At 41.9% G+C, this 17,466-nt stretch overlaps 1 protein-coding gene across 2 annotated transcripts in view; it reads right to left on the reverse strand.

Moving 5' to 3' along the window:
• The window catches only part of AXIN1 (axin 1), a 51,438-nt gene that overhangs the window by 7,455 nt on the left and 26,517 nt on the right, over positions 1 to 17,466 (reverse strand). For both annotated transcript variants that reach the window (XM_080942082.1, XM_080942081.1), the window contains exons 3-5: positions 13,383 to 13,523; positions 4,544 to 4,640; positions 2,966 to 3,103 (exon numbers count right to left, since the gene is read on the reverse strand). In XM_080942082.1, the coding sequence (XP_080798208.1) occupies positions 2,966 to 3,103; positions 4,544 to 4,640; positions 13,383 to 13,523 (376 nt within the window). The remainder of the gene's footprint in view (positions 1 to 2,965; positions 3,104 to 4,543; positions 4,641 to 13,382; positions 13,524 to 17,466) is intronic.

A 17,466-nucleotide genomic window follows, 5' to 3' on the forward strand; every position in this document is an offset into this window, starting at 1 on the left:
GTCAAGGAGAGGTGTTGAGTCCTAGATAAACTGTGTTCTTTTTCACTTCTTTTCTGTTTTTTGTTTTTGTTCTAGACAGTGTTTCTTTATGTAGCTCTAGCTATCCTGGAACTAGATCTTGCCTGGTTTTATATTTTTCCTTAAAGATCTCCCTCTCCCTCTCCCTCTCTCCTTCCCTCTCCCTCCTGTGTGTGCTCTTACATGCACGTGCCTGCGCTAACTTTGTACATATGTATGTGTACATATGTGCACACAGGCAGTGACACGTAGGAGTGCATCATGCTACCCTAGGCTTTTTAAAAAAAGATTTATTCATTTTATTTATATGGGTACACTGTAGCTGTCTTCAGACACACCAGAAGAGCGCATCAGATCCCATTACAGATGGTTGTGAGCCACCATGTGGTTGTTGGGAATTGAACTCATGGGATAGCTCACTCCATGAATACAAGGATCTGATGAGCATGCCATTTCTTCAGACCTTTTCAGAGTTTTTATTTTCTCAGGTTTTCAATAAAATAAAAATGGGTAATTATAGCCAGGCAGTGGTGGCACATGCCTTTAATCCCAGAATTTAGGAGGCAGAGGCAGGTAGATCTAAGTTTGAGGCTAGCATGGTCAAAAAGGGAGTTCCAGGATAGCAAGGGCTACACAAAGAAATCTTATCTTGAACCACTCCCCCAAAAGAGTAAAATCTACAGTAAACTTATCAATGTATGCAAGCTACAAAATTCTATGTCTGTGGTTACAAGGTCATCCACTCAACAGGAGACAGGATGTCTCCTGTACACATGCACGCACACAGCTAAAGTATACACAGCAGCCCATCCAGCTGGAGGACCTCTGGCCACAGATACTTCCTGAGTTGATATAAAAGAGTCACTCAGGGATTTTTATTTAAGTGGTCTCTGTTAGATCAGAACAATTAATAGCACCATTCTCACCTGTGGCACTGACCTAACCTCTCTTCTAGAGACCTGTGGTGTTAGCTCTTTGGACATTACTTTAGACCTGTTGTAACCTTGCTACTAGGGACTGGGCTATTCTATCTGGCACTCCAGAGTTGAGGGAGTTCTAAGGCTCAGACATCAGAAAAATCACTGACACCTGTTTACCTCTGCCTTGAGCTAGTGAACTAGTGTTAGCCCCTTTGTCCAGGTGAACTGACCAGGATGTGCATGCCAGCCCTAGAATAAGCAGAGTTCCTTATATACAGAGGTTGTTTATATACATAGAGTCATCTATATATCCATAGTCCACTGTCACAGAAAAGAGGAAACCCTCTGCTACATATATGAAGATGATCATTTGGGTCACAATAGGCAAGTAAGTTAGAACTTAGCACTTGAAAAAGGCTCAGTGTTTCACGTCAATACAACTCCCCAAGAACACCATCAGAATGCTAAAACCATGTGGCTTAGAAAACAGTTGCTTCAATCTGCATAATTCCACTGCCCAGCAGAAGTCTGACTGCATATGGTGGGGTGCCTGCCCTAAGGCGCTACTCAAGGTTACATTAGGCCCATAACAAGATGTCTCACTGTAGCCTACCAGCATTGCATGGTTAAATAATGCTGCAATGCCAGCCATCACACAATGGCTAGTGGGTGGGTAGCCATTCCAACACAGAAAGGCTGCCTGACAGTCTAATAAACATCTCTCCTGTTACCAAAAGGGATACAAGAGAATGCCGCTGGTATCAGTGACCAAAAAATTTAAGAGAAAGTCATTCATATTAAAATATTTTCACATAAACTCCTTGGAAATTTTTTTTTTTAAATAAAATTCAAAAAAATTTCTAATAATAAGTATTTATTTAATGTGTAAAAGTATTTTGACTTCTTTTATATATGAATACCATGTATGTACCTGGTTCCTGCAGAGATCAGAAAAGAGTGCCAAATGTTGTGTGTTTTGAGAACCAAATCTAGTTCTCTGCAAGATAATAAACACTCCAAATTGCGGAGCCATCTCTCTAGCCCTGGTCTGTGACAATTATAGGCGGCACAATACCATGAACCCTGCCTCTAGGTAGGCTGAGAGGGAAAGAGTGGGGTTTCAAGGCGAACAGGTCTGGGTTCTACAGGTCAAGTAAATAAAAACATTAGGTGATCAATGGAGAAATAACTCCACAGAACATTATCATATATATAAATAAAAATCCTTGATCCTATCCAGGCAGTGGTACGTACATGTAAGCCAACTTCTGGGAAGCTGCAATGAGGAATATTGCTATAAGAGGCTACCTATGGAATGTGAGGTCAGTCAGGCTACAGAGTGCTGTCTGTCATAAAACACTTTGGAATGAAGGACACACAAATGAGGATTCTGTATCAGCACTGGAAAACAAAAACAAAAAAGAACCCAATAACATAAAAATACTGTGGTTTCTCAGCCAGGTGGTGGTGGCGTATGCCTTTAATCCCAGTTCTCAGGAGGCAGAGACAGGTAGGTTATCTAAATTCAAGACCAGCCTAGTCTACAGAGCAAGTTCTAGGACAACCAGGTATACTCAGAGAAATTCAAACAACAATCCCAACAAACAAAGCAGTAGTTTCTCTGAGGAAGCCATTGCAGGCACTGTATTCTGTAGCATCCCCTAAGTGAACAGGAAAGGGTCCTGCACCCGTCCAGCTTTCATACCATGGCCCCATTATGCCTTGGCTCAGTTCCTGTGCTACTTGACAAGGCTAAGCATCAACTTCCCGTCTACTTCAAATGTTGGAAGCTTTGGGAGCTTCCTCCTAGGCATCTCCTGCTGGGAAAAGGGATTTCTGGGAGTTAGCACTAGGTTCAGTTAGTGGTATAAGACACAGAACAAGGTATATGAAGGAAGGAAGACCAGAGGAACACAGTGACAAGCTGGCTGAACAGAAGACCTCAGAATGGAAGTTTCCCTAAATGTAGGAATTGTAAACCACAAGAAACAGCAGCTGAACATGGTCCTAGCACACAGTCCACTCACCATGCGTACACGCTTAAGCCGTTCCTCCAACTTTTCTTCAGCCTCTCGAGTACGCTGGACAGCCTCTAGACGGTGAATAAGCTCTTCAGCAAATTTCTGTGGCTCTACCCGGATCTCCTTTGGCATTCGGTAAGTGCGCTATGGTGAAACACAGTGGTCAGTAGATGCAGCATCTCTTACTGAGCAACACAGCAACAGCTTTCTAGTAAGTGATAGGGAAACTTGAACTTAAATTTTTTTTAAAGATTCATATATTTAAGTATGAATGCTCTATCTGAATCTTCACCTGTATTCCAGAAAAAGGCATCAGATCCCATTATAGATGGCTGTGAGCCACCATGTTGTTGCTGGGAATTGAACTCATGACCTCTAGAAGAATAACCAATATTCTTAGCCTCTGAGCCATCTCTCCAGCCCTAGTTATAGCTTTTTTAAAGCAGGTGTTTACTGGGACACTAGCATCCTCACTGGCACCCTCTTCTCTTTCACTGGTCTGAGCCAGTGCAGATATAGACTGCTCTCAGCCATTCATAATTACATCACTGCAGGATGGGGAGGGATGCTGTGGCATCCCTGAGTGCTCATGTGTACATACATCTAGACAGGTAACTGTCAATGCCATGGCCAACATGCTCTACACTGAATAATCCCAAGTTGTCACAGAGAAACATTCATGACACAGACGGGAAATAGCTCAGTGCAAATAGCACTGGGAACATAGGCTCAAGATGAGTAAGTACAGCACTGGTCACTAAAAGATCCTAGGGTGAACTTGTCCTAAAATAGCCATGGCATTCCCCAGGCTTACACCTCTTCAAAGGAAATCCTGGAGTAGCGCCTGGATGTATGGCTGAGTGTACGCAGGGTGGGATTGCACTCAGGAGCATTGGGACTCCAAGCGCTGTTATAGTGATGGGAGACACAACATTCATGATATACAGAATCTTCTTCTAACCACAAATGTCTATTTTCTAAAACTGAAGATGCAGTCCAAAATCTCAAAGATTCTAACTAAAAAATTCTGTAAACAACATGAAGAGGAGTCAAGGATGGAGGACACTGCCACAAGCTCCCCAGTCTCTCCTAGAAGTCTTTCTGTCCCAAGTCCATGTGCTTCTCAGAAGAAGGAATGATTGTTCTGTGTGTCACCAGTGGTCAGTGCTATCTCAAATATACAGTCAACAAAGCCTTATAGCACAGGCTCAGGAAAAGCTACTGTTATCACCCAAGAGGCAAAGCTGGGGCAGCTTCAGACCTAAGATGTCCACATGGCAGCACCCATTCCTTAAATCTTTCACCCCCTAGTGAAGAACATGGCTACTGACCATCTCACGTTACAGGGAAAGGAGTGCAGTGGAGGATGGACCTGGAGGACTTCCTGTTATTAAGCTTAAGAAGCCTTCTACATGATGGGGGCTATCTCTCACCCCAGCATCACTCAGATTGTTTGCTGAGCCCAGAGATAAACTGTGGTTCTAGGAAGCCTACCAGGTGCCTCGCCCACTAACTGGTGCCACAGTGGAAACCAGTTAGGCACCAGGAGAAAAGACAAGGTGCTGTTGAGTATGTGGTACTTACAGGAATGTGAGGTAGAGGTACCCGCCCATTGACTTGGACACTCTCCTGCATCTCCCTTCGGTGCTGCTTACGGATCCTGTATGGGGGGATCCCATCCCTGCATAGACAAAAGATGTAGCCATTAGCTCAAGCAGAAAACAAGGTATATAGCAGAACATCATATAGTTACCAGCCCATGGTCATTACAGATAACAATGATATCCACATTGCATCATCCCAGGTCCATGTAGACATGGAACTACATATATACAGACACAGATATACTTACAGGCACTACATGACACATGCACACAACTCGTATAACAAAGCTCAAGAACTCAACCATAGAATGTTATTCCATCTACTATTCACTGAACGTTTCAATAAAGATCAGCTGACCTTACGTTATGGATCTCTGAGTCTACAAAGTCTCAAATTCTGTAGCTAAGAATGATTTTCAAATTAAAAGAACTTTTGTTTATACACACACTCATACACACATCATGTAGTTTGTGCATGTATATGAGTGTAGAGGTCAAAAGACAACTTCGAGCACATAGATTCTAGGGCTTAAATCAAGGCTATCTTTTTAGAAGAGTAGAGCAGACATGTAAGGCAAACTAGAAACAGCTTTTGGTAGCTATAAATCCAAGGACTAAGGTCACTAAAAGGCCAAGCTGTTTGTTTGCTCATTCAAGATAGACGCCATATCTATCTTGAAACTGCCTAGCCTCCATCCCATGGTTTTGGACGCTGCTCTAGAAACAATAATTCAGTAACTGAAACTAATAACCCAGAGAAGACAGGATGACCAATGAAAATGCTGTGTGCTCTCCCTACAGCGCTCTAGGGATATGAAAATAGGCGGGTAGAGGGACTATAATCACCATGCTGAATGGGATGTGGTCTGTGTACCCTGCCCTGGAGAAGGTGGGAAGCCATTAAGGAGTGGAACTCTAACAATATTACTCTTGACAGCAGTGAGACACAGCTCCAATCAAGGGAGGGTTTCCCTAGAAACCTGCCCAGGCAGTTGGTGTGCCCAGGCAAGAGGGTAGTATTACTGTGGTTTTCCTTTTATAAACACAGGATAGAGGAATGGGAGTTTTAAATTCGAATGATTTGGCTTTCCAGGCAGTCAGGATAGTAGATGGCCTAAAGCCAACAGCTGAAACCTGTTTCTTCTATACTTAGATATAACACTTTAAAATCCCCAGCACTTGGGGCTTAGGCTTGTCCTCAAAATCTACATCTAAGAATGGATGACATATTAAGAAACACCTCGTTGAAAAGTTGTGTAATCCAACTGTGACTTCAATGTGGGAAACTCGTGAGCTACTCAGCAGATATGGTCAGATGCACCATTTAATTTCTTTGCCTCAGATGTGTGTTCAAATATAGGTGGCGACTTTTGTATCCCAAATTCTTAACTCTCCCAATAAAATCTAAGATGAACAGAATGTCAAAGAAAAATTGTCTATGCTTGGGTGTGTGGCCATAGCTCAGTTGACAGAATGCTTGCCTAGCATGTATGAAGGTGGGGGTCTAAGTCCAGCACTGCATTAACTGGGTAGAGTGGCAGATGTCTGGAACCTCAGCCCCTGGGAAGCAGAAGCAGCTTTGTTTACATGAGAATCTTACCCCTAAAACAAAAACCATTTACATAAATTCTAACTTTCTCCATTTGGATAATGTGTTTTCTTAAGGAAATATTCAGAGTTTTCAGAAATAAACTATGTCGAAGGCTAAGTTTCATCAATTCCGAGGATGAGGAAAATCAGGTACTCTAGACACAGCTTGTTGTCTTTGTCTGAAGGGGCTGTGGCTGGCGAATACTTTTTTTTTTTTTTTAATTGAACAACTTTATTTTAAAAAACAAAGATAAATGTACAGATTTTAAGCATTTTTTTGCATAAAAGTATATGAGTACATTTTTGTGAGTACTTGGATTTTTTAAAGATTTGATAGTGTGCATTAAGATCTTACTAGTTACAATGAGCATAAAGTACATGTAAAACAAGATGTAACCTGGAAATAGTCAAAATTTTCTTGGTGTGTAAAGATTAAGTATAATGGTGTTTTATTTTCTTTTTTCTTTTTTTTTTTTCTTGAACTTCATATAGTCTGTGAGTTGTTTCTGGGGTGTTCTGAGTTTTCTGGAGTTAGTATCCAATTATCAGTGACTGCATATTATGTCTGTTCTTTTGTGACTGGGTTACCTCACTCAGGATGATATTCTCTAGATGCATCCATTTTCTTAGGAATTTCATAAAGTCATTGCTTCTAGTAGCCGAGTAGTACTCCATTGTGTAAATACACCACAAATTTTGTATCCATTCATCTATTGAAATATATCTGAATTCTTTCCAGCTTCTGGCTATTATAAATAGGGCTTCTATGAACATTGTGGTGCATGTGTCTTTGTTGTATGTTGGAGCTTCTCTGGGGTATATGCCCAGAAGTGGAATAACTGGGTCTTCAGGTTTTTTCCATCATTCTTGAAGCCCATATTTGTTTGCAGCTGAGGAAGACACCATGTCTGCCTGGCCAAATGTCTAAGACATAAACTACTTTGAAAAACACCTAGAGATAGAATGTTGAAAATACACCGCGACATTCATTCCTTGGTGACATCATCAGGATTGCACATGGAAAGTATATTTTGCTTTCCCAGTGCACCCGTATTATGTAGACTCGTCACCACCTGGACTCAAGAGACCCTGGAACACCTGCCTCCCCAGATGATGTTCCCAAGACACCATGCTGCTTTCCGGACTAGTGCTGCTATTGTCGACCTCATCAATTTCTTTAACAATTTCAGCTGGTGCCTGATCAACTGGCACCTCCACCTTCACCTCTGGGTCCTCATTGACTTCCAGCGCTTCTTGGGCCTCCTTAGCAGGAGTCTGTGCTCTATACACATCACCTTTTTCCTGTCTGTAGAGCAGTGTGGGAGCCAGTGAAGACTTTTTAAGTGAGAAGCCACAAAGAATTCCAGAAACTTCAAAAATGTGTTGCTGGAAATGCCAACATTTAAAGGTTCAAAACTGAAACAAAGCTAAGTGTGGTGACACTCGTTTAATCCCAACACTAAGGTGGCAGAGAAAGTGGATCTCCAATTGGAGGTCACCCTGGTCTACATGGTGAACTGCAAGCCAGCAATCAACCCTATCGAAAAATTAATTAAATAGAATGAGATGAGACACTACTCAGATATAACAAAACCCAAAGAGTCAGAGGCTATCCTTGTGTTACTACTACATGGTTATGGTAGTAGAAAAATGAAACACATCAATATATGCCACATGGTAGTGGCCAAACTGCCTTCTGAGCAGCAGAAGATGGCATGCTATTTGTTTGTTTTGTTTCTTTAAGACAGGGTTTCTCTGTGTGAAAACCTGGTTGGGCATAATCTATTTTTAAAAGTCAAGTGTTGGGAAGAATGTGGAAGGGCAGGCAGATGGAAAGAACCAGTCTCAAAATGGCACATAAGTGGGCATGATAGCACAGGTCTTTAATCCCAGCACTCAGGACGAGAGGCAGGAAGATCTTCAGTGAGCTGAAGCCAGCCTGGTCTATACAATAAGTTCCAGGATAGCCAAGGCCACACAAAGAGACCTTATCTCAACATCAACAACAACAACAACAGAGAAACATAAAGGGGGACCATCCTCTACAAATATATATCCCGTAAATGTGGTGTCTTAGTTAGGGTTCCACTGCTGTGAAAAGTCACCATAAGAAAGGCAACTCTTATAAAGAAAAGCATTTAATTGGGTTGGTTGGGGCTGGCTTGCAGGTTCATGGTGGAAGCATGGCAGTGTGCAGGCAGACATGGTGCTGGAGGAGCTGAGAGTGCTACATCTTAATCCAGAGGCAGCAAGAGACTATGTACCACACTAGGTGTAGCTCGATCACAGAAGACCTAAAAACTTGATTCTATAATGATGAACTTCATCCAATAAAGCCACATCTACTCCAGTAAGGTGCCACCTCCATATGGCCAGGCATTCAAACTCATGAGTCAAGGCAGACCATACCTATTCAAACCACCAACTGTGGTGACAGCAAAATGGAGGTGAGTGCCTGGCAAGGGGTCCAGTTGTGCTGGGGACAGAGGAGACAATGGTATGGAGACAGGAGGGAATAGCATCAAGATGAACTATTACAAGTCATGGATAAATGAGCTTTCAAAATCCTCCTGCTGGTTCAGTCTTCAGCTCTGCTCTTTTGACCTGGTGCTGCTGTACCCTCAACCTGATTTGTCTGCTGACATGTTAATTTGACTTCTGGAGTGAGTCCTAAAAACTACTACTACTACAGACTTCTTGAATAAAGACAGAATTTCCAGCAGCAAAATTTAAACCTCTAGCCTTATTTTCTTGTAAACGCTATACCACACTATTTCAAAGTTTTGTTTTGTTTCCCTTTTTCCAGACAGAGTTTCTCTGTGGTTTTGGATGTCCTGAAACTTATTTAGTAGGTCAGGCTGGCTTCAAACTCACAGATCTGCTTGCCTCTGCTCCCTGAGGGCTGGGATTAAAGTCATGTACCACTCCCAACAATCTCAAATTTGTTTTTAGTATTGACTTAATTATCAATCAATACAACTAAAATCAAACCATATATATTTTTAAAAATAATGCCTGTAACAAATACTTAGCAAAACCAATATAGAATTTACTCATTTAACAGGTATTGGGCCCCTTTTATTATTATTATTAGCCAGGCAAAATTTTAGACCCAGCAATAACAACAGCAAAAAACATTCTGTAATAAGGCTTACTTCCTTGATTACTGTTGCCTTAAAAATATGATACTTAAAAAGAATTGCCATCTAGGGTTGGGCAGTTAGCATTTAATCAGAATACAGTGTGATGGTTTATATATGCTTGGCCCATATTATGAGGTGTGGCCTCGTTGGGGTAGGTGTATCACTGTGGGCGTGGGCTTAAGACTCTCATTCTCAATACCTGGAAGTCAGTCTTCCACTAGCAGCCTTCAGATGAAGTTGTAGAACTCTTCTGAGAGCTCTGCCTGCACCATGCCTCTCTAGATGCTGCCATGCTCCCACCTTGATGCATCTGTACTTGGTAATGTGTAAAATATAATCCAGGTGATAATGGTTTTGAAGACATGTAGGGGTCATGACAAACAGCTGGGGCCTGGCACTATGAGAGGCCCTGGAAGGCCATTAGTGAAGGTGCAGTCTCAGTTGCAGTTGACTGCCAAAGTCTGAAGGGAGTCATGCAAAAAATTTGGGGCTTGGCATCATGAAGAGAGCCTATGAGAGGCTACTGCTAAAGCTTAGTTGCAGTGAGAGGACCCTAGCATATTTGAGATGCCAGTACCATGGGATGATCACCAAGAACAGCAGCAGTAGTGGAGTGGATCAACCTGAGCTTAGAGTGTTATAGAGGGCAGAGCTGGAGAAGTGACACCAGCCTTTTGGAGGAGCCCAGAAAATCATGTGTGGATCCCAGACACTGAAGGCAACAATGAAGTTGCCTTGGAGACCCCAAGATGTTCGAGATGCTAGAGCCACAGGCTGTCTGCTAAGGAAAGCTGCAGAGTGCAAACAGCCCAGGAGAAAAAAGTCTGCTTCAGTCAACAAAGATGAAAAAGGAATTGGAGATATAAAGGCCAGTTTGACATCAGACACAGAGATGCAGAGCTGGCAGTTTGCCCAGCTGGTTTCCTGTCTTGCTTTGGGGATTATAGTTAAGTAATAGGATGGATCTCAGAGGAAACCTTGAACTTTGGACTTTAAACGTTGAGACTATTATAGACTATGGGGAGTTTGGAAGTTGAACTAAATGTATTTTGTTTGCATCATGGTATGTTTAGGTATGGCCCCCATAGCTTCATGTGTTTAAAGAAGCCTATGGGGGCTAGGGAGCGGAATATGATTTGTATATGCTCAGCCCAGGGAGTAGTACTATTATAACGTGTGGCCCTGTTGAAGTAGGTGGGCGTGGGCTTAAGACCTTCACCCTAGATGCCTAGAAGTCAGTCTTCCACTAGCAGCCTTCAGATGAAAATGCAGAACTCTTCTAAGAGCTCTGTCTGCACCACACCTGTCTAGATGCTGCCATGCTCCCACCTTGATTGAACCTCTGAACCTGTAAGCCAGAGCCCCAATTACATGTTGTCTTTAAGAGGTGCCTTGGTCTTAATGTCTGTTCACAGCAGTAAAACACTAAGACATGTAGCTATATATAGTAAATACTTTGAAAACTATTTCTTCTAGCACTAGACTTTATATAATGGGTAATTAAAAACTAGCTCCTATTGATATCAATGTTATTCAATATATGAGGACTGTCTAAAATATTTAGAATATTCTCCTTCTTTATAATTAAGCCATTACATTTGGCAAATAGTTATGTATTCAGGATACTGCTGCATCTGCTTAAATAGAATTTTTTAGGAAAACTGAAGCATCTAGATTAAAAAACAGGAATGAAATGACACTATAACCAGACTATGTGACCTGTTCTTCTGCTAGTTACCTAATTCCTCTAAGAAATGTTTACTTGCATCAATGAAAACAAAAACCAATAACTGTGCATACATTTAACAGTGGCTTAGATCCACTCATCTGGGGAGATAAAATGGCTTAGATGAGAAGTGCTTACATAGCAGCATCTACTTAAAAGAACAAAACAAAACAGGGCATGGTAGCATATGCCTCTAATCCCAGTGTTGAAAAGTCTTTGGTGCTCACTGGTCAGCTAGTGTTACTGAATCAGGACCTTCAGATTCAGTGTCAGCAAGTGGGTAGAGAGGTCTTTAGAGCACAACAGGCTTGATGATCTAAATTCAATCCCTGGAAACTACAAGGGAAGGGCAGAGAAACAACTCCCTATAGTTGCCCTCTGACCTTCACATGTGCTGTGGCACACACATGCACCTATGTACTCTTTTTTATACTCACAATAAAATTAATTTTTAAAAACATTTAGGGAGTTGTAGAGCCAGCCCTGTGAGGACCTTCCTTCCAGAGGACCCAGCATCATCCACACAGTGGTTATGTGTAACTCCAGGTTCAGAAGATATGACATTCTGATCTGCCCTCCAGGGTATCAGACACACATGGCACAAATACATATATGTAGAACAACAACAAAACAAACGTATGTATGTACATCTGAACATATGTACTTTGAGACAGAGTCTTAATATGTAGCTCTAGCTGTCCTGGAACTTACCAAGCTGACCTTGAACTTAGAGATCCACCTACCTCTGTCTCCCAAGTGCTGGGATTAAAGATTTGCTACTATGCCTGGCCAAATAAAAAAAAATTTTTAAGTTTTATTTATTTCATGTTTGTAAATACACTCTTGCTGTTTTCAGACACAACAGAAGAGGGCATTGGATCTCATTACAGATGGTTGTGAGCCACCATGTGGTTGCTGGGATTTGAACTCAGTACCTCTGAGAGAGCAGTCAGTGTTCTTAACCGCTGGGTCATCTCTCCAGCCCAATAAATTTTTTTAAAAAGTTAAATTTTAAATCAGGGCAAAGCTGCTAAACTGGACCAAGAACCCTTTTGGGGACTCTATGTGGTCATGAGTTAAGAGCTATCCAGTGGCAACCAGAAGGCTTAGGTCTGATCACAGGTAATGAGCCAAAACTTATTCTAACACTAGGATTGGAGGAAACCCAGGCATGACCAAGGCAGAACCTCAAAGAACTCCAGGCTGGATGCTCAACTCAACAAAATGTTTTATGCCATTCAATTACTTAGTTTAACTATTTAATATGCACCAGGGTTCCAAAAAGTTACCTGTAGGAGGAGGTTCAAAGGACAGATTCATCTCACAAGGGCTTTTGGGAATGTGACCACACTAGACAAAACAAGCTCCTAATTTTTTTTTTTTTAAACAACTTTTATTAATTCTTACATGTGAGTACACCACTGTAGCTGTCCTCAGACACACCAGAAGAGGGCATCAGATCCCATTACAGATGGTTGTGAGCCACCATGTGGTTGCTGGGAACTGAACTCAGGAACTCTGGAAGAGCAGTCAGTGCTCTTAACCGCTGAGCCATCTCTCCAGCCCCCCAAGCTCCTAATTTTAACCACATCAGGGATGTGGAAGCAAAGATCTGCCTCCAGAGCTTGGAACTTAGGCCCTCAGGGAACTGGTCTTAGCACAGAATGCAGGCTCCCCAGCTCTTCCAGACCATTCATAATATATCAAGAGTCCATATAATAAAAAGGTCCAGGGCAGAATACATGGGCAAGAACCCCATGTATGCAGACTGATGGCTCCCAGGACTGTCTTACTTGCTACCTGGAGAGAAGACCGCCTGTCTGATTGTTCCCTGTGTCTGTCTTCACACTGAAACCCACATTCGGTAGCTAGGAGAAGCCGAGCCTCAAGTGCCTTATATGCAGCTCTAACTCTGAGTCCATTGCTCTTAAAAGCAGCAGGAAGCTTTGGCCTCCAAGACAGTCAGCTAATATAAACTTCATCTCTAGGTTGAATTCTGTTCCAAGATTTTTAAACAATTTTTGTTGTTGTGCTGGAGATTGAACCAGGGCCTCCACTGAATTAGACCTTGGCCCTTGGGCTAGGTTTTGAGAAAAACCACTTACAGGGAAGTCTGTCATTATTTTTAGGGTTTTTGTTTTGACATAGTCTCATTCTATAACCCAGATTGGCCTGGCACTCATGGCAATTCTGCTTCAGCTTCCCAAGTACTGGGATTACAAATACATTCTACCATGGCCAGCTACATGTCTGTTCCTTAGGGACAACTCAGTCAAGCTCTCAGAGAATCAATCAGTAAGGACCAGTCTGTTAGATAGCAAAGAACACTGAAGCACACAGCAAGCGAGTGTGATACTTACACGCTACTATCTGTAAGGGATAGAGTGTCAGCATCACTGGACAGGCTCTGCTGCTCACTGTCATTGGCACTGGTGGCTGGGGCCAGGGCATAGCCAGAGTTGACATAGTAGGGGTTGACAGGCTCCCTCCAAGATCCATACCTGTGAATAAGAAAGGTACGTGAGTGGCAGCAGAGCAATTACTCTCCTGTTTTAATATACACTGTTAGTTATCTTAAAAACAGAGCAGAAAGGTTATGTGCCTCCATCCTCTTCCACCCTTCCCAATTCCAAGGGAAGGTATAAAAGAGGGTCTAAACTCTTTCTAGATGTTTCCTATTTTTTAAAAGACATTTAAGTATATATACAAAGAGTATCATTTGAGTAGCAGACAATGCTCCATCTTTCTACTAAAGAGCACAAGAAGAAAGAAAACATTATCCTTGTTACAATTACCAAGTAACCTGTTCTGGCCCAACTCAATAGGTTTTCCTGGATCAGCCAGCCAGAGTCACCAGGACTCTATTCAAGTCCATGGGCGTCAGGCAGCATGATGTTCCATGAACATAATACACAAATGAAATCTGCTGCTGCGTAGATGCAGGGAAGAAGATCAATCACAACAAAAGGAAAAAGAAAAAAATAACCCGGTCTCAAAAAACAAAAAGTTATTTTATATGTGTGTTTGGCCTACACATATTTGCATGCAAAACTATATGCATGCCTAGTGCCCATGGAATCCAGAGAATACCGGATCTCCTGAAGCTGGAGCACAGACAGTCGTGAGTTGTGGTTTAGGTGCCAGGAACCCAATCAAGGTCTTCTGCAAGAGCAGTTATTGCTCTTAACCACTGAGCCATCTCTCCAGCCCTCCAGACATTTTTACTGTGTATCTGTGTCTATTTATGTGTATGTGTATATGTACACACACATATAATATACTTGTACATGTGTACACACATATGTATATATATACTCATGTATATTAGTATCTATCTATATAAGTAATGCATGCAAAATATTTTTTCCCTAAATATACTTTCTTATAATCAAGGCCCTCTTACTCTAGCCACTTAAATGCATGATCCTTCCTTAGTTTTCCTGAGTAGTTAGGGTTACAGGACTGAACCACCATACCTGGTCCCTTTATTGTGCACACATAGGCCTTTTCATTTTAGGTCATAAACACATTCTTCTATTATTCTTTAAAACAATTAAAAGATTTTCTTGAGGTAGAGATTTAGCTCTGGCTGAATGACTTGCAGTAATCTTATCTCTGCTTTCCCAAGTACAAGACCTATCATACCCAGCTTCCAGTAATTTTCTGCTGTGTTTTAGGAAGAGTCTCACTATGCATGTAATCCAGGCTGGCTCAACTCACATTCTTAATGCTTTAGCTCTTCATATACTGGGATTATATCTATGTGTTACCACCCAGGCTTCCAGTATCAACCATGAGAGTGTTCTTCAGGAGACTATCCATCTTATTTTGAGACAGGGTCTCTCACTTTGGTGATAAGACTACAATAGCTCCCCAGTAAATCCCAAGGATCCTGTCTTCATCTCCCCAGTGTTGATTATTACATCTGGATTTTTAACACGGGTCTGGGAATCAAACTCAGGTCCTCACACTTGTACAAGCCTTTTATTGACTAAATTAATTGATACTCTGACCCCACAACGGATGGCCAGTTGGTATTCCTAACTACTACATGATTAATAATTTAATGTTACTTTAGCCACATCCTAACCTGACTTTTAACATGGAAATTGAAATCCAAGGTGCTGTGCTAAGGGACAGTCTTGTAGCAGATACACATCTATAGCAGTGGGTTTCAACTTGTGGGTAAAGACCCCTTAGAGGGTGTGAATCAAATATCCTTTTCACAGAGGTCACATATCAGATATCCTGCATATCAGATATGTGATTCCTAACAGTAGCAAAATTAGTTATAAAGTTGCAACAAAAATAATTTATGGTTGGAGTCACTATAACATAAGAAACATTAAAGGGTCACAGTATTAGGTAGGCTGAGAACCACTGATCTATATAGGGCCTCCTGACGACTCTCTTCTCTAAAGATGGCTGAGTATGATGGTGCATTCCCCTTTAACCTCAGCACTTGGGAGGCAAAGGCAGGTGAATTAAGGGTTTGTATAGAGCAGTCTTTCTTAACCTCAATGCCGTGACTCTTTAATACAGTTCCTCATATTGTGGTGACCCTCAACCATAAAATTATTTCCACTGTTACTTCAAAACTATAATTCTGCTACTTCAAAACTATAATTTACATTATATAAAGTATAATGTAAATATTTTTGAGACAGTGGTTTGCCAAAAAGATTGTGACTCAGCTTGCAAACCACTGATGTAAGAGTTCTAGGCCAGCCAGGGCTATAGCACTATTCACTGCACCTGAAGTCAGTAAATTAGAAGATAATAAAAATGGAGCTATGCAAGGTTTTTCTGTTTGGATCTTAGATCCTAGGGTTAAAGCTCTTCCCACTAAGCAGTAAGCCATAGACTGTACTTGATTGCTAGGTACTCTGTACTTTACTCTCAAGTTAAGAGAAAGAATACCCAAATTGTTTCTAAGGGAATAGGCCTCCTCTGACCATCCATGTGCATCCATGTCCCGACCCGCCTACAAGTGTGCAGTGGTGGCAGGGGTGTTACAGGTGTACATCACTCTAGTCAGCTCTCTGTACTTTTCAAAGTTCTCAAAATAAAAACTTAATGGAATCCATGCAAACACGCCCAGTTTATTCTTGACTTAAGTGCAAAAGCAAACTGATGGAGAAAAGGCAGTCTTTTCAATAAATAGTGCTATGGCACCTAGACATGCACAGACCCAAAGAATGAACTTTGATCTACATCTCACACTTCATACCAAGTCAAACTCTGTAGCTCTTGAATGTTTTTAGCCTGAGCTACAGTGATACTCCATCACTTGGCCTCAGCCCACCTTGGCTCAGCAACATGCCCTGACACAGTATCCTGAGCACAAAGTGTTTCTTTCTCAGCCCTTGTAACGCCAAGTATCAGCTGGTATTCAGGCTATTGTGAGAGGTACTCTGGTCACCTATGGCCAACCCAGAGTAGACACATATGTATTCATGTATGCAGTTGCACCATGTGTATGCCTAGTGCCTACAGAGGCAAGAAGATGATACTGCATCTCCTGAAACTGAAGGTATAGGTAGTTATGAACTGCCTAATGTAAGCGCTGGGAACCAAACCCACATTTGACACAGCTATGGCATCTTAATACCTGGTTCATTTGTCTCTCCCAGCTAGAAACTAATTAGTGACATCTGTTCTTCAGGCTTCCTAGGATACCTTCTAACATGGGTCAATGAGAATACTTATCTTAGGGCTAGGGAGACAGCTCAATTATAAAACAACTGCTGTGAAAGCATGAAGACCTGAGTTCATCATTCATAAAGAGCCAGGTATGAACTGGGCATCAAGGCATATGCTTTAGTCACCACACTTAGGATGGGGGGATGGTGGGGGGGGTGAGGGGAGGGGAGGATTGTTTGCATGTGCGTGTGTGTGTTGGTTTGAATAGTTATGGCCCCCACAGAGTTATGTGTTTGAATGCTTAGCTATAGGGAGTGGTACTATCAGGAGATGCAAACTTGTTAGAGGAAGTGTGTCACTGTGGAGGCAGGGTTTTGAGGTCTTAAAGGCTTAAGCTAAGCTCAGTGTGAAATCCACAAAGTCTCCTCCTGCTCAAGCACCATGTCTGCCTACATGCATGCCTCCATGTTTCTTACCATGATGATAATAGACTTAAACCTATAAAACTGTAAGCCAGCCCCAATTAAATGTTTTCCTTTATAAAAGTTGCCGTGGTCATGGTGTCTCTTCACATCAGTAAAACCCTAAGAGTTACCCTCCCTCCCTCTCTTTTTTTGAGGCAGGATTTCTCTATGTAATAATCCCTGGCTGTCCTCAAGCTCATAGATCCATCTGCCCAGGCCTCCCAACCCCCCTACCAACCCCAAGAGTTTTTAAGTTATTTATGTATATGGATGTTTACCTTCGTGTAAGCTTGTGTACTTGTAGGTCTGTTGTCTGTAGAATTCAGAAAGGGTTACT

The sequence above is a fragment of the Micromys minutus genome, assembly GCF_963924665.1.
Source record: "Micromys minutus genome assembly, chromosome: 31".
NCBI classification, from domain to species: Eukaryota; Metazoa; Chordata; class Mammalia; order Rodentia; family Muridae; genus Micromys; species Micromys minutus.